Raw genomic sequence first — 20,506 nt, 5'->3', positions numbered from 1 at the left:
ATCCTGGCAGTAAGAGCCCTATTGAAGGCGCGCGTGCTTCAATGCTGTATACTGGGGATTGCAAACAGACAAGACAGAGCACTGCAAAAGCGCCAGGACAATCAAAGAAAGTATCGAGTCAGTCAGGTCAGCGCACTGGGTCCGCAAATAACGGCGTCGTGGTGGTCCAGGAAAGAGGTAAGAGGAATGAATGGGTCTCGCTTTTCTGTCCGGCGACCACGTGACTAGAACCCTCTGCTAATGGAACGCGATCAGTGATTCCCTCGATCGACTGATTCATTCACTAACCAAACTATTGTGAGCGTTTCTTCTTTTATTTCTTGACTGCTATCCGCCAAATTCCGTCCTTCACTCCTTCACACTCCGATCGCTACGCAATCACTCCGCGCCCTCACTCCGCGCCCTCGTTTGCGCGCGTGCTGCGCAGTCTTCGCATCCACATCGCTCCCTAGTCTTGCGCTGCAACCTCATCCGCTATGGTCACCTGCTGAATTGGATGGATATGCCGGTGGATGGTCCACACTGCGCTCCCCACGCATCTCATCACTGAGGATTCTTCATCATGCCTGGTGTTGTCGAAACGCCACTTGGGGCTGGGGCCCAACCGGTGGACTTGGGATACAGCGTTGCTCATCAGAAGGTTGAGCTAGAGATTGACTTTGCGAACAAGGGTCTCAAGGGCAGGACAGAAATTACAATCCATCCGCGCACCAAGGACTTGAAAACAATCCGCTTCAACTTTCGACAGGGCGAAGTCAAACGCTTGAACGTCAATGGGAAGGCAGCAACAACGAAATACGCAGACCCCTGCGAAGCGCTTCAGCTCTACGGACCGCACTACCACGAGCGCCTGACCCCCAAAATCGATGCCCTGTTGCAAAGCCCACCAGAACCGGAGTTATGCATCACAATACCCAAGAGCGTCCGGATTGAGGAGCTGGACCCGTTCTCTGCAGAGGCCCAGGACCAGATGGCTTTGCAGGGTGCTGGGGACGACGTGGACGGACCAGCAAGCGCCAAGGTGCCCGAAGCCAACCTTCCGCGATTCACTGCGGTCACCGTGTTTATCGAGTTTAGCCTGGATCATATTCGCGATGGGTTACAATTTGTCGGGTGTGAAACTGGAGACTGGCGATATCCACACGCCTATACCTCCAACTCTCTAGAATCCGGGGTCGGATGTCCTCTGTTCCCATGTGCGAACAACCCCGCGTCGCGCTGTACATGGGAATTCTTGATCACTTGCCCCTCCTCGCTGGGGGATGTCTTTGGATCGGGCTCGACCACGCCATCTCGCTCAAAGAAGCAAAATCGCTACATTTCTGCAGATGACGAGGGCCTGGATATGTCAGTCGTGTGTTCTGGCGATCTAACGGACGATATCGTGGATCCGAACAATCCAAGCAAGAAGACTGTTTCATTTGCTTGCTACTCGCCTCTTTCCGCGCAGCAGATTGGGTTCGCGGTCGGGCCTTTTGAATATGTCAATCTGGCCGACTTCCGTGAAAGCGACCAAGATGAACAGCTTGGGCAAAATGCCATCCCTTTGCACGCCTTCTGTCTACCGGGCAGAGGCGACGAAGTCCAAAACACATGTTTCCCAATGGCCAAGGCCGTTGACTTCTTCTCCCTATCCTACGGATCATACCCTTTCTCCAGCTACAAAATCTGCTTCGTGGATGATGTCGCAGAGGACGCCCTGCCTGCAGCAGGCATATCAATCTGCAGTACCCACCTTCTCTTCCCCATGGAGATCATCGATGCGATGTACGATTCGACACGGGCCTTGGTGCATGCGCTGGCGTGCCAGTGGACTGGGATCAACATCATTCCAAACGAGCCGGTAGACACTTGGGTGACAGTTGGCGTAGCATGGTACATCACCGACACATTCATGCGGAAGCTGTGCGGGAACAACGAATATCGGTTTCGGCTCAAGCAGATGTCGGACCAGGTTCTCGAGCTGGACTACGAGCGACCATCAATATACGAGATGGGAACCATCTTGAAGATTGATGCGTCGGAGACCCGCTTCATTGCACTCAAGGCACCCTTGGTCCTTTTCATTCTCGATCGACGACTCACCAAGGCGAGTGGAAAAGCTACCATGTCACGCATCATCTCTCGTCTTTTCTTGAACTCCCGGATGGACGACATTCCAAACGGAGCCGTTACGAGTTCAATGTTCCAGAAGTTATGTGAACGCCTTGGCCACGCAAAGTTAGATGTCTTCTTCCAGCAGTGGGTGTACGGGGCCGGGTGCCCGCGCTTCCAAGCCACGCAGCGCTTCAACAAGAAGAAGCTTGTTGTTGAAATGATGATCAGACAAGTCCAAGGGGACCAGCAGGGGCCTCGTGATTTGGAGAAGCACGCGTTCTTGCGGGATCTCAAAGAAGAAGTTCGGCACGTCTATGCCGGGTCAATCCAGCCAGTCTTTACGGGCTCGATGACTTTACGTATTCACGAAGCCGACGGCACCCCGTACGAGCATATCGTTGAGATCAAGGAAGGAGTGACCAAATTTGATATCCCTTACAACACGAAGTACAAGCGGCTTAAACGAAACAGGAAGCAAAGGGAACGAGCCGTCGCTGCTGGCGATACTGCGGATACCCAAGAGGACGTCTTGCTCTATTGTCTAGGCGATGTTCTTCAAACCGAGGAGGAAACTCAGGCCTGGCGTCTGGCAGACTGGAGCAAAGAAGACGAGGAACGAATGGGCCAAGAATCCTACGAGTGGATTCGCATGGATGCGGATTTCGAGTGGATATGTAAGCTTTCGCTGGGCATGCCAGGGTACATGTACCTGTCACAACTCCAGCAAGATCGAGATGTTGTTGCTCAATTGGAGGTTTGTTATTTTCTTGTTCGGTTCTGCGCTCTCGGCTAATATCTACAGTCTCTGCAATACATGGCTGCCCAACGAGAACACCCTCTGATCTCCACTATCTTTGTTCGCACACTCATGGATAGTCGATACTTCCACGGGATCCGCGTTGCTGCGGCATGGGCGTTGGTGAAGCACGCCAAAGATGAAGTTGACTGGATTGGGCTGTTCCATCTGGAGAAAGCATTCCAAGACCTCTTCTGTCTTCCAGATTCGCCCATGACCCGGTCGAATGATTTCTCTGATCGAGCTGCCTACATCCTCCAACAGGTCATCCCAGAGGCGATTTCGAAGGTGCGCGACAACGGTGGGAAAACGCCGATGCGGGTGAAGCGATTCCTCTTTGACAAGCTGAAGTTCAACGACAACTCCACGAACGAGGTATGAAGAATGAAAGGAAGTTTACGGGCAGGTGCTAACGCTCTTACAGTATTCTGATAACTTCTACGTCGCCTCTCTGATGCGGTCACTATGCGATGCCATGCTTGGTAGAAGTGAACCGCGACCGGAGGAAGAGCTAGATCATTTCGATATGGAGCGCGTTCTTGAAGCCCAAGCCGAAGAACAGCTTGAAAAAGACGCCATTGCCGAAATTGATCGGTATCGGCGAATTGATGATTGGTCTAGCTCTTTCCAAAACATATACGCTCGCGCTGCTTTGCAATGTCAGATGCAATTCATGCAGGCACGAATGATAGAGCTTGATCCGATGCGATTCATTCCCTACACACGGGCCGGCACATACGATCTTCTCCGGCTGCAGGCTTTCGAGTGCCTCGTCAACCTCGACCTGTTTAATAGCCCCGAACTGATGCGGTGGCTTGTCTTCACTTTGTCGAGTGACTCGTCTGCATATGTCCGTCAACACTGTCAGGCTCTGTTTGGTCAAGCTTTGGCGCAGATCGCCTTCGGGCGACCCCAGCAAGAAAATACTCAGGCAGGCGGACTGATCATTGAACAAGAGTCATCCACGGCAGTGCGACAAGCCGATCTCGCACGCCGGCAAACTGTCCCAGGCGCCATCGAAGCCCTCAAGCGGGAAGTTGCTACTGACACATCTCTAAAGGAATACCTCTGGGCCGCTTGCAACTCTCCGTGCCTGGGAATCTTGGAACTCTCCGAGCTAAACGACATCTGCCGGGCATTGTATGACCCAAGCAGATCCAAGGTAGTCCGGTTGAAGCTGCCTCGCTTCTGGAAAGCGGAAAACATGGGCCACGGAAAAGTGCGGTTCTACCGATCCACCAACGTCCGCAGCAGCGTCGCCTCCAAGGATGCTACATCCACCAAGCGCAAATGTGAGGAGCAAGGCATGCCTCCTCCTCTTCCGAGGATCACTTTCAAGCAGTCCAAGACTGTCGCTGGTCCCGGTACCCCGAACTCCACTCGTCCCAGCCCGCAACCCTTCCCCAAAATCACCATCCCCAAACCCTCGCCTACCCCCACCGCGGCACCAAGCACTCCCGCCCCATCTACTCCTTCAACCCCGGCTAGCGGTGGCGGGCTCAAGCTCAAGCTGAAGTTTGGTTCGAAGCCGAAATGAGCATTTCCTTCGTCCGCGATATATTTTCAATCTGTCCATGTATTCTAATTTCTTACTTTTGTTGTGTGGTGGTCCTTTTTTTGATGCTGGGCGGGAGAAGGGAATTTCAAGCATGGCTTCTGGCGTGAGGTCGGCAATACATTTGTTTTTTACTTTTTGATTCAAGGATCAATATCTTTTTCTACTACGCTAGCCACTGCCCTGACCAAGCGACGAAGTAGAGTGCAAAATAGTAGTTTTTGTCCAATCAAAAGATTTACCAATATATTGCGAGACATTCCTTTTGCCGACGAGCCAAAAAAAAAGGTTGGGGAAAAACGAAAAAGAAACGGTTTTTGATTGTTCCCGTATGAGCAACCGACCCAGAAACTCCCTATATCATTATGGACGATGGTCTTGTCTTGTCTTCCCCAGCAGTGCAGCCTCCAGTCCATCTCTCCGCAAACAAAGAAACGTCGTAGATCATGGCGTGGTTCTCATTTATCGGATATCCGTTCGAGGGCCTCAAGCATCACAACCGAGTTACCGCGGATCACCTATTCGAGACATTAGTTTTCAACTCCAGTGCGCGTCGCAATATAGGAGAAAAGAACGTACAACCATGCCAATGGCCACTTTCTCGCCGCCTGCTTTCTCCTCGAAGGCCTCGTCTAGGACGATGTTCATGAAGACCTGCGCGAAGAAATGATCAGTTTATGTTCTCGCACTTCAAAGCCACGCGCTGCCTCCGCTCCTCCTGCGATTCAGGTCGGAGTGCATGATATCATGCCAGGCAGTGCGAAATCGCAGCCCAATCGCGCTTATGTGGGTTGTGGAACGTACATCGTAGCCTCGGAGGATGCCAATGACTTTGCGGTTGCCGTTGAGTTCGCAGAAGACCCGCTTTTCCATGTACTGTTTGGGGGCAAATTGTTAGCCAAACTCTTTGCGGCGAAAGCCAATGGCTCACCTTCTTCAATTCTGGCTGAGCTTGAGGCATCTTGGCGGGTGTGTTGGTGGTTGATGGGCCAGAGGGAAAGAGAAGCGCAGTTTGAGTTGGTGCAAGCTGGGCCGGACTAACGATATTCCCGATAGGCGATAAGAGCTGCCACTCGACTTTCTCTTCTCTCTAACATCGTATACAACATGAGTTCGTTTGCCAATCGTCGAAAGCCGCGCAAGGTTGGTGGGGATGAGGATGAGGACGGGGACACTACACAAGGTCTGTCTACTTTCTCTAGCTCATGGTCCTATCTGACAGTTGCAGACAATGAGCCAGTCGTCAAGCGGCCCGCAAGCTCGAAACCGAAGCAGAAATCCAAATTGCGACTCTCGTTCGGAGCGGGGGAGACGTCGATGAATGATGGTGGTGACCAAGAAAGCGAAGTAGTCATCCCCAAACGCCATGGTCTAGGTCGAAAGGCGATGGAACGAAGTGCTTTCCAGCGGACACGGATTCCGACAGGCTCCTCAGAACAACTGTCCACGCGATTGGGCCAGGACAAAGATCGGCCGAGCTACAGCAGCGACTACCTGAAGGAACTGCGGGACTCTACACCATCGACACCGAAAACGAGCACCGACGACGAAAAAGATCGAACGGTGGACGTGGCGGCCAAATTCGGCGAAGTGATGACCGTCTCCGGTCCCTCGGCCATTCCCAGTGAAGCTGAGATCAGAGAGAAGAAAGCGCGCCGGGCCAAGCTGGCTATGGAACATGGTGCTCAGGAGGATGATTACATTGCGCTCGACGATGAAGACGGCGTTGCCCATCATGATGACTGGGATGTGGCGGCACGAGGGGAGAAGGTCAAAGACACGAGACTAGTCAGAGACGACGAGGACTTTGCGGAGGGATTTGAAGAGTATGTTGAAGACGGCAAGATCTCACTGGGCAAAAAGGCAGAGCGCGAGCAACAACGCAAGCAGCGTGCAGCCATGCGTGAGCTTATTGATGACGCCGAGGGTGTATCGGATGAAGAAGATTCAGATATTGAGGAGAAAGCCGCCTACGAAGCTACTCAGACCAAGAAGGCGATGGGCAATGGCCGTGCAGACCGTTTCGATCGGCCCCGGACGCCTCCCAAGATGACTTCTCTTCCCAAGTTGGCCCACAGTCTAGAGCGACTACGAACCTCCCTGGCTGATATGGAAACGTCGAAAACGCAAATGATCAGTCATATGGAAGATTTGAGGAAGGAAAAGGAAGAGGTTTCTATGCGCGAGGTGGAGATTCAGGCGCTGATTCAGGAAGCGGGTGAAAATTATGAACGACTTAAGAAAGAGGCCGGAGTTGACGCCAGTGCTGATGGTGATGCCTCGACGAGTGCGCTGGAGCAACCGCGAGGCTTGGAGAGTATCGGTGCGCCGATGGCTTCGTCTGATTCCAGCGCTGACAGCACTGAGGAAGTTTGAAGAAGCACGTCTGCCTCGCTACTTCCACGTCGGCGTGGGCTCTTTCCTCCGACGCCGTTCTCTCTCTCTCCTTCACATTTCTGGGTTTACGTGGAGTCGTTGTTCTTTTGATACCCTGTGGGCTAGTTTTTCTTTTTGTCTGTATATTCCTGATGCCTCCTTCACGCTTCTTGTCTATATTCCGTCCCTCGCCGTGTAAGCCTGCATTTGACGACGATGCCCTGCTGTAAGTCTCCCTTGTCAGGGACTTCAAGTTCATTGACCTCACAAGAGACTTGTAGACGACATATCACATTGCCTTGGATCGCGAGCCCTATCGACAACGATCAAGACCCTCCCCGGCTGTACCGCCATCCGGATTCAACACCCATCGAGCTCTTCTTCGATCTGTTCTTTGTGGCCAACTTATCCACCTTCACTGATACACATGAGATCAACAACATCAAAGGTGTGTATTTTCCGTCCAATCCTGTGTTTAATGAACTCAATGGCCCCAAGTCCTAGGAGAATATGTCGGCTTTCTCGGCGTCATATGGTTTACCTGGTTGCAAGTCACCCTGTTTGACATCCGATTTGCTCGCGACTCCATCTTCGAGCGGATTTGCAAGGCCATACAATTGGGGGCAATGGTCGGCTTTGCATCAGCCGGGACTCGTTTCACGACGCGGATGCACCAGGATAATATCTGGGTTTTCCAGTCTCTCAGCTTAATCCTTGCAGGCAGTCGGATGGTGCTGGCTATTCAATATGCCATCAATGTCGGGTTTTTGTATGGACGGTTTAGAACTGCCGCAAAAGGGATTGCAGTCACGGCAGCTATACTTTGGACAACGAGCCTCCTCTACCTTGGGGTATGGCACTTATTTGAAAAGACTTGAAACGCAGAATACTGACGCTTTCATAGATGTACTTTGTGTTTAGCAACGCCCATTTATTTCATACCCGGATCTGGACCGTCTGGTTTATTCTGTTTGGCGCCGAGATGTGGGCTGTCATGGGAGTTTCTTGTATATCTCCGGGTATCGAGTTCCAAGACACACACCTGAACGTGCGAATGGGCCTTCTCACACTGATTATTATCGGTGAAGGGGTCATCTCAGTCACTCGTATTGTCAACAAGACCGTGCGGCCCGGCGGGTGGACCAAGTGGTCGTTTGTCCATATCCTAGGGGTGACTACCAATGTGGTGAGTATCCAGCCCAGCTAGTTTTGACCATCTCTAAAGGGAAGCAGTATCTGCTTTGGCAGGCGTATTTCGATTTATCTGCTCGAGGTAAGATGAGGAAAAGGGCTCAGCATGCATGGGCTCAACTGCATTTCCCGTTCCATGTGGCTCTCATTCTTCTTCTTGAGGGATCACAGATCCTGGCTTTGACCTTGGATGTTACGCTGAAACTGAAGTATCTTGGGGAAACTATCCAGTTCGCATGCGAGGAGCCGCGTCCAGATCCTAACAAGGCTGTCGGGCTCATCCGGAGCACAATTGCGGACATGGAGATCCCTTTCAGTCGCGGTGCGACACAGGAATGGGCCGCCATATCAAGTCTATTGGATGAACTCGCCCAGAACCCCCTGTGTCATGAACCGGAGTTGCGTCCCAATTTTCTTTATTCGGAAGATTTGATTAACGACCTGATGGGCAACGTGACCGCGGCTCTTTTCTCTAGCATGGGGATTACACCGACAGTCAAGGGCGATATCAGTCGTCTTAACAATGAGGAGCTGCTGCAGATGTACATGAAAGTGTTGGCTTTTGTTTACGAATACTTCTTCACCGTTGCCAGTCTGTGCATGTGTCTTTTCGCCGCCTTTCTCGCCCTAACACGCCGCCACCGGCAGCCACTACTCCTTGGTCTTTCGATCGGAACGCGGATCTTGCTCGCTGCGTTTCTTGCTAGCCTAGTTTCCTTCGCGAGTCACTTCTCGCTCGCATACGCTTTCATGACCTCTCCGGTTATATTATATGCCTTTACGTTGACGCTTTCAGCGGGTGAGTCTTGTTGTTCTGTCCTCAGAAAAGTGTCCTAATTGGTTATAGCACTTCTCGCTGACCGACTTTTGGACTCTTTGGCTGCCCGAGGAGATGCACCTGACCGGAGAAGGGGGCGATGTTGCGCATCTCAAGCGTCGACCCCCTTTGCAGGGAATGGTTCGGATTGACTAATCCACGCCGGTTCGTATGACTGAAGGGCATGTATCATAGATGCTTGAGTTATGGGGTTGGGTATCATATCCAAACCACAGCCATCATTCGTTGCAACGGCCTCCTTACTTCCATAACAAAGGAAATAGACAATCCGCCACTGATTCTACTATAAATGGCAATGGAAAGGCAGAGATCGGGGAGAGAAGAGAATATCTGGACTAAGATTTAGATAAAAGCACTCCGCCGGAAACCTCCGGTGGAGGTGTAAATATGAGAAACAAAGAGAGATTCGGGCTGGAGGGCTATTGGCTCTGCAACCCGCGCGGCACACATATCTACATGATCCTGCAGCCGTTGTGGGATGTTGGATCTGCAGCGAGCCATAATTTTAGAACGGGAGTTGCTACCGGGCTCGGCAATTCCTTCGAGGCCATGCTGTGTCTTGGGAGAAAAGATTGTTTTAATTTTCTTTTTGCTTGGGGGTAGATAGATGGATGCATGGCTTCAAAGATTGGGTTCTATACTTACGTTGGTGTCGATGAGTAGAGTAGATGGGCATTCTCACTGTCAGAATAAAATCATGTCTATGGAATAGGCGGTGGGGAGAAAGACTTCCCTGAAGATGGTGAAGCTTTGGGGATGGAGACTTAATCAGAATAGAATTGGTCTGCTCATGGTCCAGAACCATTCCAATCATGCCCTAATTCCATATGCAAACCTCCAACCTCGCACGAGGATGGAAGGTAATTTCTTACTTCACAGTTTCAAACGCTTCTCCCCAGCCCCCGGCTTATCCTTCTATGTTTCATTCTCTTTATATTTACAAGAACCCGAGTCCGGGATTACCATCCAGCATGTTCGACCCTACCGTTGGCATCCCCAGTTCCCCGGGGCTCAAAGTTTCGGATGAAACCCAAACATAAATAAAATAGCCAAGACGCGAGCAGAGGCAATGGAAAAGTAGTAGAGAAATAAAATAAAACAAGAATGACCTGCATAGGCAGCCGATCTGCCCATTATCCCGCCGATCTAGATCCCCATCTATCAGCCCTAAACTTTCCGTAAGGCTCACACACTCATCTACCGCTTTGACCTGCAGTACAGTATATGTATTTCATGCATACTCAATGCAGAAACATTGCAGCAGACGGGACAGGATGTAAGACAATAGCCGGCCGGGGGATCGACAACGCACAGGTTTCTTGTTGGCCCGGCTTCTCATCCGGGTGGATGGCGGGCCGTTCGTTTCTCCCTAGGCCCGGATAAATTGTTGCAGAGGCAAAAGCCAGTTTCAACGCCACCCGTGCCATCCCTCCTCAGGGAGAGAGGCTTCTTTGAAATAGGCCTGCTTGTTGGGACGTTGGATTCCGGGCCCAGGATCGGCAGTTGTGTCCGGGGAAGGGCGGGTTGGGTTCCTTCTTGAAGGTCTTGGCCCGATCTGTTTGTATTGGTTTACTGTGGAGCCCTATGATGTACAGACTTGGGGAGATAGGGATTTGCTAGTAAGAGTGAGAGATAGACATATATCACTCTAAGGGCCTGTCTGCTCCGTATTTATGTAAGAATTGTCTTCCACATACAGATGTAGGTAAAAACTCTTTACTAAAACCTGCGCACTATGGAAAGCTCGTGGAAAGAAAAAGGATGGCACTGCCATCCCCAGGTGACAGGTCACCTCCCGTCAAACAAAAACCTTCCGTGTCCCAGAGAAGCTAGCTGGGCATGCGGCTTCCTATGAAAATTTGCTTTTGCACTCAGGTTTGATTGGTCTAGGTGTGCGCGGATGGTGTTGGGGCTGTAGAAGAACGAGCCCTATGTGGCTAACCGTCCAGGATGGGACATTGTCAACCTGGCTGGGCATTGCCAAGAGATGGAGACGGCTCTACTCTGGACTGTTCATCAGGTTCTTACTGCTTTGGGATTGATCTGCTGTCTTTATAACTGTGTATAGTATGGCTTGGGCAGGGATGTGACAATTCTTGGGGTAATTGTTAGGACGTATTCGGCCGTGCAGAGACGGAAGGCAACAGCAGTATTGTTCTCTTTGTCTGGAAATCCCTGTGCAAATCCCAAAGGAATGAACGGAGAAAAGCAAAGCGAGAAGGAAGCTACACATCAGAAAAGAATCCAAGTCTAAATTGACTCTTCGCATCGAAGCCGATGGAGAATTGGGACTTGGCCCTGTCCGCATCTGTCTCTGACGCTGTTTCACTCAACAACCTCATCCACTATTCCCGCTCCAATCCCCAGCCCAGGTCGAGGATACGATAAGACATCATCGGATACAATAAACCGAGAGAAAGATCTGAAACGAACGACGGCAAGTGGATTTTCTCCCGATTTCTGGCCTGGCCAGGACTGAGCGTCATTTCGGCAATACCCATGTCCATGTCTATGGTCTTCTTCCTGCTCACCTTCACCCCTTGAGACATCATAGAGAGCTTTTGCACCGGGCTCAGAGGCACGGGCCTAGAAGGAAGGCAATAGCCGGGCCAACTGGAGGCGATGAACTGAAATAACCCTGGACCGAACAAGAGGGTGAAGATAATCTAGGGTGTTGAGCAGGCCATATAATCTGCAAACAGTCATCATTTCTTCGTCTCCCCAATGGGTTCAGTTCTTCTCTCCCCATACTGTCTCTCAAACAATCTCGTCCCTTTGGCAGTGGCGATCTGGGGGAAATAGGTCGAGAAAACATAGAAGAATAACGACTCAAAGTTGATTCAGCCACTGGCTAATACACTCCCCGACAGGGCTGAGACCGCATTGCATCTAACGGCTCAACTGACACTTCGGCTGCTCTCGCCACTTTGAGAACCACTTGGGGAGGAAAGTTGGACATCACTGTCCGCGCCCGGCTCACTTGCACCCTCTATTGCGGCATTTGAAGACGAACCACTCTTTGTTGAAAAGAAGAGGCGGGAATCCAGAGAAAGTAAGTGCCTAAAGCAACCTGCTTCGATCTCGCAGGTGAAACCTCTCCATGTACAGCGAGGCACTAACGCCTTTCATAACGGTCAGCCCTGCAGGTGTCCCTTCGCAACCAGCAGTCCAGCCAGTAGGCGGTACTCCCAGCCCTCAAAGGCTCATGTACAGACGGTAGTCCACACGCAGTGACAATCCGCCGTACAACAACCAACCTGCAAGTAATTGCGGTGAGGTCTTTCTTTCTGATCGGGACCATGGTTGACGTGCTGGTCGGCGGCGGCTCTGGGGCCCCAAAGCCATGGCAGAAAGAAATCCCCGCCATGGCCCCCGGGTTTATTTACTCTTCTGCAGACCAGTGGGCGAGTTTGGGTGGTAGGGCTTCTTCATTTTCTCCAATATACCACCACCACTCAGACACCGCACTGCATCGACGGCAACAACAACAACAACAACACCTACCTCGAAGACATCTTTATTCTCGAAACAACACCATGTCAAGAATGTCTCAAAAACGACCATATACTCTCCCGATGAGAGTAGAACTTCCATATATCCCAGAAAATCTGGCGCTTCACCACCAGCCAGTCTTGCAGACTCCGAGCACTGCTATGATGTCCGAGCCAGACATAAAGGCTTATCCTCAAGCAAAATACATCTACGAATCTCTGGAACACATCGACCAGTCCTTCAACACAATGGCAGCCAGTAACACTTGCCCTCTAGTTCAACCAACTCCCGTCTTTCAAACATCAAACAACTTTTCTCTCCTCACCAGGACCGAGGAGATACCATCACTCTCGTCATCCTTTGATTTTGTGGACTTGCCGCAAGACATACCCGCCATTCCTAGCGGTGTCTGGTTTCAGCCTCTGGCAGACGATGATATCCAGAAGAGCTTCGGCTCGACATGCTCTACAGCTGACAGCAGCAGCCCCGGCTGGCTTCCATTGACAATGACAAGCAGTGCCGAGATGTGGCGCTCGTGCTCCATCCCAGACTCTTCAACCGAAGATTTAGGGCTGGCAAATGCTGGGTATTACAGCGATGACTGGTCCGTGCCGAATATCAGCACCGCCAGTGAGCAGCTCGTGGCTAGCCCAGTTGTCACTCGTGCACACGAGATGCACGCCCTACAACAGTATCCTGTCTCCTCCATGTCTCCATCCTCGCCAACAACCAGCGATAACAGTCACCGCTCATTTGTTGCACTCAGGCCCTCCTTCAGTCACGGATGGGAACTGCAGCCTTGCTCTAACCATAACCACCCAAACACCGAGTCGATATTCGTCGACAACAGTAACAGTCACGCCCTTGACCAAAAGTTACAGGAGCGCAGCCAAACCCCCTCGGCAACAGAGGACGTCCATTCATCCTCTTCACAGCCATGTCAAGACACATCAGGAATCACAGTCGGTCTGCACTACACCGACTCGCGCAACGCCTTCCTGATCGACTGGAAGCGGCGCGGACTATCGTACAAGGATATCAAGCGCCTTGGCGGGTTCAAGGAAGCCGAGTCGACGCTTCGGGGCAGGTTTCGCACTCTCACTAAAGCGAAAGAGCAGCGGGTGAGGAAGCCGAAGTGGCATGAGGAGGATGTGAGTTTACAACCCTACCCTGAAATGATTTTGTATGATCAGTTATAGTGGCTGACCGACATGGTGGATCAGGTCAAGCTCCTCATCGAAGCAGTCAACGCCTGCTTCTCGGAATTCAGTGGGTTTTCGTCTTCTCGGGGCCCACCGCGCAAGAGCGCAGAGATCCTGCCCAAGGTGTCGTGGAAGAAAGTCGCGCAGCATATCTGGAGCCATGGCGGATCGTATCATTTTGGGAATGCGACTTGTAAGAAGAAGTGGTGTGAGCTTAACAATATCCAGGTTTAATTTTTCCACTGCATGTTTTTCAGATGCGTTGATTGTGGGAGTGTCTTGTCTTGTCTTGTGTGCACTTCGTTTGGGAACACTCTCAGCTGGTCAGGTCGGTACTGCTGTGTCGGATTACCATGGTGTTTGGGGTTCTTGCCAATTGTGTCTGTTTTGCTTCTGTCATCTGTATGTTTTAGACTGGTGGTAGAGTTATTTACCTCTTCGAGGTTAGAAGAAAAGAGGCTTTACACATCACTGTTCCACTCAAAGTCATGGACAAGGCATACGTATTCTGCTTTTTCTTTTTACAGTTATTCTCTGCTCCACATCTAGCCAAGCACTATGTCATAATCACAAATAAGACGATCCCCTCGAGTCAGTCCTGGGAAACCCGATCCACTCCAGCACCTTCGTCAAAAGCTCCGGGTTCTCCCTCAAAGTATCCCACTCACTCTCGGCTTTAACCATAAGCGTGCCCGCCAGAATCGTGCCGTTCAAAGAAACAACACCAAAGTCAAGAATATCGACCGCCGCGTCCGAGTCAACTGGCACGGTAGCAGTCTCATGTCGCCGGGGACAAATCATCATCGTTGAGAGCGTCATGGCCAGATTGTAACTAATCAACGACGGTCCCGTCGGAGGAGGTTGTGTGGTAGGGCCTTGGTGTGCGTCTCTCCCTTGTGTCGCTGCCACAGCTGCGTGGTATAATGTCTGATATATAGAGAAGAGGGTATCTGGCGATGGATTGGACGGAATGGGTAGAGCGTAAGCCGCAATTGGGAATTGTTGGAGGGTTAACGGGACGGACTTGTTGGAGTGCGATTGGGTAGGAGAAGAAGAGAACTGGTCAATGAGAGGACTCCATCCCTCGCACTCGGGCTGTTGCCGCATCGCCTCAACGGGGAGGAACTGCAGATGTCGATGTGGCTGACTGGCCCCGCTCTCATCTCCAGAGTTGAAAAAGGCAAATAACCTCCCCTCGGGGTTGTGGTTTTGAGCAGGCCACGCCCGCAAACACTCATATGTCGCCTCGAGGTCGTCTTTGTCCAGCAGATCTGTCTGGGATCGCCATTCTGTTGTGGCGAGAATGAAATGGTCCGGAATAACAGGGAACTTGTTCAGCACGAGCGCGTGCGTTGGCCGAGAGGGCGGGAACTGCGCTACCAGCAGATCCGGGGATGGGTCTGCAAAGGGGTCCGGTTTCGGGGGTTTGGGGTTGGAGCCTGCGGAGGGCTTTGCGGCGGAATTGGTGGGTTTCTTTGCGAGGGCTGGGCAGTAGCGGAGTTGGTACTGGGTGGTGGCCGGTCATGTTAGTTGAAGGTCCGGTGGCAGCTGGGGTCAATGCCAGATACATAGATAGACATACTGATATCCCTGCGGCATTAATTGTGGACAGATGGGTTGAGGAGAAGACTAGATGGCCACCCTCTTTGGCTGCAATGAAGCGCCGGGCCACTAGGGCAGAGAGATTCTCGGACAGGCCCAATTGCATGGCTGATGTTGAAGGAGATGCGGAAGGTAAGATGAGGGCGGGGATCGGCGGCAGATCGCTATCCGATGTATAAACAAACCCTCACGAAGGAAATTTACATCATGCCACGAACATGAACAACTTGGAAGTCTCAATTGATAATCCTTGCCAGAAGGAGATGCATTATACATATTGGTAGGTGTATGGCTAATAGTGAAAAACAAAATCATGAAAAAGGTATCATCCATCAATCATCCCGTATTCAGTCAGTCAGAATTCGCTCATCCGAACGCCGCTGCTATACGGAAAGAAACCCAAAAGAAAGGAGAAATCAAAATAAAAGAAACAAAATGTATCAGCCCATCAAGTCATGGATGGAGATCTCGTCATCGTGCGCGCCCAGCTCCGGCAGGAGCATCGCCGGCTGGCCCATCATGTGGGCCTCGGGGCCCTCAAACCAGGGGCCCCGCTCATCATCCGTGGCGTCGAGGAGGCCCTCGGCGCGCTTCATCGTCTCCATATCCAAGTCCGTGACGTAGGCGTCGCGGTTTGTACCGTCACCAGCGCCGCCGGGGAGACGGAGGCGCACCTCGAAGTCGTTGTTGAGCATCATCTCATCTTTCCATAGACGACGCTGGCCGTCAAAGACGCAGAGCACGCGCTTCTTGGTCTTCATGCTGCCGTTAGGGCAGCCCCACGACTGCGGGTAATTGCCGCGGTTGTTGCGGCGACGTGTCGGTACGGTACGCGCGCCTTTGGTGTTTGTGTTGGACGATGATGGCTTGGAGACGGCGTTGCCGCTGCCGATAATAGGACGCGAGGGAGCAGAGGTGTTTGCCTTGGAAGACTTGAGGGCGCCTCGGCCAGCCCGCCAGTTCGAGGAGTCGTGAGAGTCATCTTCGTCGTGATCGTAATTGTCGTCCGAGTGGTCGACGGGTCCTGCCGCGTCGACCAGCTGATGCTTCTCCATCGTCTTCTTCACCTCGTCGTCCGCGGCGACCTCGGCCAGTCGCTGCTGGTTGATGGCCTCGGACGGTTCCTCTTGTTGCACCACGCGCAGGACACAGTCGTCCAGATGCTCGTAGAAGTCCTGGGCGTTGCTGAACGTGGCGGAACAGGTCGAGCATTTGCCTGTCGCATCGCTGCCGTAGTTCATGCCCTTCTTGGTGGACGCGGTGGGGCTGCGCTTGCGGCAGTTGGGCGGCGTTTGTTCCACGCCGTGCACCGAGGTCAGATGGCGCTTGAACACGTCCGCCCGGTTGAAGCTCTTCTCTACGGACGAACCAGATCCCGGGCAGAACCCGCACACCATCGTGCCCTTGTAGTGGGTCAGCGTGTGGCGGTTCTTATCGTATTTGCGGGCGAAGCCCTTGATGTGATAATCGCAGTTCACGATCGGACATTTTTCCGGCCGTTCGGACTGGTGTGTGAGCATGTGGGCCTTGAGGTCTTTGAAGACCCGTCCGCAGTCCGGGTGCGGGCATTGGCCCTTTTCTCGAGTCTCTTCGTCTGGCTCGAGGCTACTCAGAGCCGGGCTCTGCTGTGTGTGCCGGGAGCGGATGGAGGAGATGGAGGACCGGCGGTCATAGGCCGACACGGGCCGGGAGTGAGAGCTCGCCGACAGCATTCCCGGCCGCGGCTCGGGATGTAATTGCGGAGAGAACCGATCTACATTCTCGCCGTAGGGGACCGACGATCCGGCCGGCGAGTGAGGGAGGAAGTTGTTTGGCACTGCCGAGTACGTTGGGTTGGGCTGTTCGGGGTAGGAGATGAGCGGTGGTGAAAATCCAGGGGCTGATTGCACGGGCTGGATCAATGAAGGGTCTATTTTACTTGGTTAGGGGTAGATTGACCCTGCTGTCCACCGGCATCACTTACCGACAACAAAATTGTCCGGGAATTTCTCCTGGTAAAACCCGTCCATATCGATAGTACTGCCCATGTACTCATTGGACATGGGATCATTCATGACGGCCGAGGGCAAGCCCAAGCCGTAGCCGGTGTTCACCCAGTTGTCCTGGAAGGCTTGAGCCGTTCCGGAGTATGGGGAGCCAATGGCGGAGGAAGAGGCGCTGGGGATAGAAGGGGCGGATGAGAAAGGTTCTGAGGGTTGCGCGGCAGGCGGAGTAGTGGGCATGGAAGAGATCTTGTGGAGGTCGGACTCGGCGAAGATCGCCGGGGTATCGTAGTAGGAGGTAGTGTAGGGCACAACGCTCTCCATGGGATGGGCGAAGACGTCGACCAGGTTAGGGTCCATTGCCATCTGCTGGAAATACTGCTGCGCTGGTCGCGATCTGGTAGACTCCATAGCCAGCATGTTGGGAAAGAGGTCCGGGGAGGGCATGCCACTCTGACGAGAAGTTTAGCGCCGTGTCTTTCCGGTAGACATACAACGGGGCAATCAGGATTTCACAGACAACTCATCGAGTCAGTGGTGGCACCTGTCAAGTTCGGAGCCTGAGGGGGGGGGGAAATGGGCATTATAACCCTAGAACGAAGCATTGTTCAACAATGATAGCCCGCCCTACCGCGTTAGTTCGGTCTAGTTCTGCATAGTTCGTGAATGACAAAAAGGATAGGAATTAAAAATAAAATAAAAATAATTCCGACCGCGCAGCCGTCTGGGGCTGTGCGTCGACAGGGACAGGGACAGGGCCAACTAGTTCGTTGCTGACACGCCAATCATCACCCGTGTCAGGCGTCCAGGCTGCGGGTTCTGCCGTTCACTGACGTCCTGCCCTGTGGCCCTACGAGAAATAATCTTGCAGTAACATGATCAATTGGTCCCCGGTCCCTGTCGAGTTTCTCTCCCTCCTCGTCCGACCAACGGCGATCGCACCATCTGACAACGTTACATGGTCATCCCAAAGACCCGTCCGTCTGGGTCAAACCCTATGAGGACCCAAAAAAGAAAAAACAATCGACCCGGCATTCAGCCACCGACACCCTAGACAGGCAAATGATTCGTCAGGGAAGTGAAATGAGGCCCAGAACCTCTCGTCCCAATCGAGGCCGCTACATCACTTCCGAGCAGTGCGGACATCGGCCGCAGGGTGGATCCCGGCGTCGCTCGGGGTCACGGTCTAGGCGATTTTGGTGATAGGCGGGTCGGCGATCATTCCTTTGTCTCGCTTTGTCGTTGTCCCAGAGCCGCATAGGATCGGTCCATCGGGAGAAGGATCAGTTCAAATTTCGCATGATGGTTGCACATGTCAGTCGTGACCGGGAAAAGGGGGAATGCCTTTTTCAGTCGGGACGGACGGTTGACTCCTACCCAGTGGAGTGTGTACAGCGCGTAAGGCACAGCGGTGGATAACGGACGGGCACCCCGAATCTCGTGGCTTCGGCATGGCGTCAGTCCACCGGGGGTAACTGCAATAGTATAACAGTATCTATCGGTGAGGACAACTCCACTGGCGAATCGAACCGCGCCACACTAGCCGTCCAAGCCACATCCCACCGCCGTCGAGACCAATCACGGCCCATGTCCGGGTCTCTCATGGCCTCTGGTTGGGCCGGCGGGAGGCGCAGTCGGGCTGCATTCACCGACTTGTTCGGTGATGCCCGTTTCGCTGCATGAGATGATGCTGGGCCTCGTATTAGTATGATGGATTTGCTGTCCCTGGTGCCTTAGTCTCTTTTTCACCCTGGAGGGTAGGCCGACTCCATCCTACCAGTACGACTTCCAGTGGTTGCCTTGAAACTAGGCGCCGGCCAGTCAGCACCACGCAATGGCCTGTCCCGTGTGATGATGGGGCCATCCAGCGCCCAATCCCAGTACCGGAACGCGCTGCTGGCTCTCGGCGCCCCCATTTCCACCCTGGAAAACAGGATGATTAGGGTAGGTCTAGGATTGCTCCGCGCTAGCTTTACCACGGCCCTGGGACGTCGTTTTCCATCATCATCCGGACTGGCAGGATCGGCGACTCCGAGATTATTTTATTTCCCTTTCTCTCTCCCGTAGGGCTGTGTGTACTTTGCAAGGGGAATCACAAACACGCCGATCACGCAGGAGTTCGCCGGGTCCATGGTTTGCTCGACCATGGTACCCTCGATCTCCCGTTTTTCGGTCGATACGCATGGAGATATGATCATGTCTCACCCCATAGGGATAATAAATGGGAAAGAATGTAGCCCTCGCTAACTAATCCACGTGGAATCGTTTTCAAGGCATTCCACCCCGTGCAACTCAACTCCCGGCAGGTAACTCTCCCGGGGTCCCCATGATTCATGACCAAGTCTAAGCCCTACGGCCCCCCCGGTTGATCCCTGTCGTCCATGTGGTCTGGCTAAAAACAGTAACTGATTCAAGCAGGTTTTGTTCCAGACTTGTCCATCCGCCCACCATCCATGCTTGCTTGCTTCATGTCGGTCGCACAAAATAATCTTCTCGTCTGTTTCACATTTCAAAATGATTTATAAAATAAAAAAATTCTCTTAATGGCCCCCAACCTTCCATCCTGGTGTCCGCGTGGAACACGATCTGCGGCTTCGAAAAAACGTGGCTTCGCTCTGACGGTCGGGTTTTCCAGGAGCCCAGACGGCTAAGTAGCCTGCTCTTTCTCGAATTGGATTAGATTAGAGATTAGTTCCTTAGTTAGTTAGTCGCTGTCGTAAGACAGCCTTACGAGAATCTCTTGGCTTTTCGTCCCGACGATCAAGCATCTAGACTGGGTCCGGATTGGGGGTTTACCGGCCGGTGCTCACCCATTAACTGTTGACAGATGGCTCATGGTCTCCGCTTATCAGGGGCATTCTTCCTATTTGACAGCCCTGGAGATTACCTACTCATACCGCTACTCCTGAGCCACGTCTGCATTGGGCCGTTTAACATGACATTCACGCCTCGCCGGTGCCGGCTTCCGTGCTAGAGTATGTAGCGTCCTTTCACCAGCCTCGGGCTAGTACGACCGCGCGAGCTATGGTTGCAAATCCCGTTTGGGCCTGGTTACGACTAGGAGGATCTAGCGGCTCTAGTGATATGCACTGGTGCCTCTGGGGCGACCGGGGGACAGCGGATGTTGAGTCAACAATTTGAGTGTCTTGATGTGACAGGTCATAGTGTGTATAGTGGACACTCCCCGGTCGTTTAATCCTACCCTTTCAATGTGGAATTTAGTTCATTCAGGATTACATAGTGCTCGCGGTGCATATTCAGGGGTCTCTTCCGGCCCCTTTTCCCTTTTCCCCTTTTTGTCGAACACGATCTCATCCATCATCACATGGCCCCGGCATCTTGTCTCACATCCTGCAACTGCGCCAGGTGGACCAT

At 52.6% G+C, this 20,506-nt stretch overlaps 7 protein-coding genes across 7 annotated transcripts; 4 read left to right on the top strand and 3 right to left on the bottom strand.

Annotated features, from left to right (window-relative positions):
* Positions 1-562: 562 nt before the first annotated feature.
* On the top strand, positions 563-4,430 carry PFLUO_LOCUS2072 (Transcription initiation factor TFIID subunit 2; the record flags this gene model as incomplete). The annotated part of the gene is made up of 3 exons (XM_073779175.1): positions 563-2,851; positions 2,900-3,268; positions 3,318-4,430. 3 exons carry the CDS (start codon positions 563-565, stop codon positions 4,428-4,430), a joined length of 3,771 nt encoding a protein of 1,256 aa, XP_073636156.1.
* Positions 4,431-4,906: 476 nt separating this feature from the next.
* PFLUO_LOCUS2071 (uncharacterized protein) lies at positions 4,907-5,321 on the bottom strand (the record flags this gene model as incomplete). The annotated part of the gene is made up of 3 exons (XM_073779174.1): positions 4,907-4,966; positions 5,028-5,102; positions 5,253-5,321. 3 exons carry the CDS (start codon positions 5,319-5,321, stop codon positions 4,907-4,909), a joined length of 204 nt encoding a protein of 67 aa, XP_073636155.1.
* Positions 5,322-5,555: 234 nt separating this feature from the next.
* PFLUO_LOCUS2070 (uncharacterized protein) lies at positions 5,556-6,824 on the top strand (the record flags this gene model as incomplete). The annotated part of the gene is made up of 1 exon (XM_073779173.1): positions 5,556-6,824. The coding sequence occupies one exon, from the start codon at positions 5,556-5,558 to the stop codon at positions 6,822-6,824; it is 1,269 nt and encodes a 422-aa protein (XP_073636154.1).
* Positions 6,825-6,976: 152 nt separating this feature from the next.
* On the top strand, positions 6,977-8,988 carry PFLUO_LOCUS2069 (uncharacterized protein; the record flags this gene model as incomplete). The annotated part of the gene is made up of 6 exons (XM_073779172.1): positions 6,977-7,050; positions 7,106-7,272; positions 7,323-7,675; positions 7,729-8,010; positions 8,058-8,777; positions 8,863-8,988. 6 exons carry the CDS (start codon positions 6,977-6,979, stop codon positions 8,986-8,988), a joined length of 1,722 nt encoding a protein of 573 aa, XP_073636153.1.
* A 3,518-nt stretch (positions 8,989-12,506) lies between these two features.
* On the top strand, positions 12,507-13,781 carry PFLUO_LOCUS2068 (uncharacterized protein; the record flags this gene model as incomplete). Its single annotated transcript, XM_073779171.1, has 2 exons — positions 12,507-13,496; positions 13,545-13,781. 2 exons carry the CDS (start codon positions 12,507-12,509, stop codon positions 13,779-13,781), a joined length of 1,227 nt encoding a protein of 408 aa, XP_073636152.1.
* Positions 13,782-14,114: 333 nt separating this feature from the next.
* Positions 14,115-15,255, bottom strand: PFLUO_LOCUS2067 (bifunctional AP-4-A phosphorylase/ADP sulfurylase; the record flags this gene model as incomplete). Its single annotated transcript, XM_073779170.1, has 2 exons — positions 14,115-15,053; positions 15,130-15,255. The coding sequence occupies 2 exons, from the start codon at positions 15,253-15,255 to the stop codon at positions 14,115-14,117; spliced, it is 1,065 nt and encodes a 354-aa protein (XP_073636151.1).
* A 334-nt stretch (positions 15,256-15,589) lies between these two features.
* On the bottom strand, positions 15,590-17,551 carry PFLUO_LOCUS2066 (uncharacterized protein; the record flags this gene model as incomplete). Its single annotated transcript, XM_073779169.1, has 2 exons — positions 15,590-17,058; positions 17,113-17,551. 2 exons carry the CDS (start codon positions 17,549-17,551, stop codon positions 15,590-15,592), a joined length of 1,908 nt encoding a protein of 635 aa, XP_073636150.1.
* Between the last annotated feature and the right edge of the window lie 2,955 nt (positions 17,552-20,506).

The sequence above is a fragment of the Penicillium psychrofluorescens genome (assembly GCF_964197705.1).
Source record: "Penicillium psychrofluorescens genome assembly, chromosome: 1".
NCBI classification, from domain to species: Eukaryota; Fungi; Ascomycota; class Eurotiomycetes; order Eurotiales; family Aspergillaceae; genus Penicillium; species Penicillium psychrofluorescens.
The sequence above is the reverse complement of the archived record's forward strand: the minus strand, read 5'-3'. Positions and strand labels throughout refer to the sequence as shown.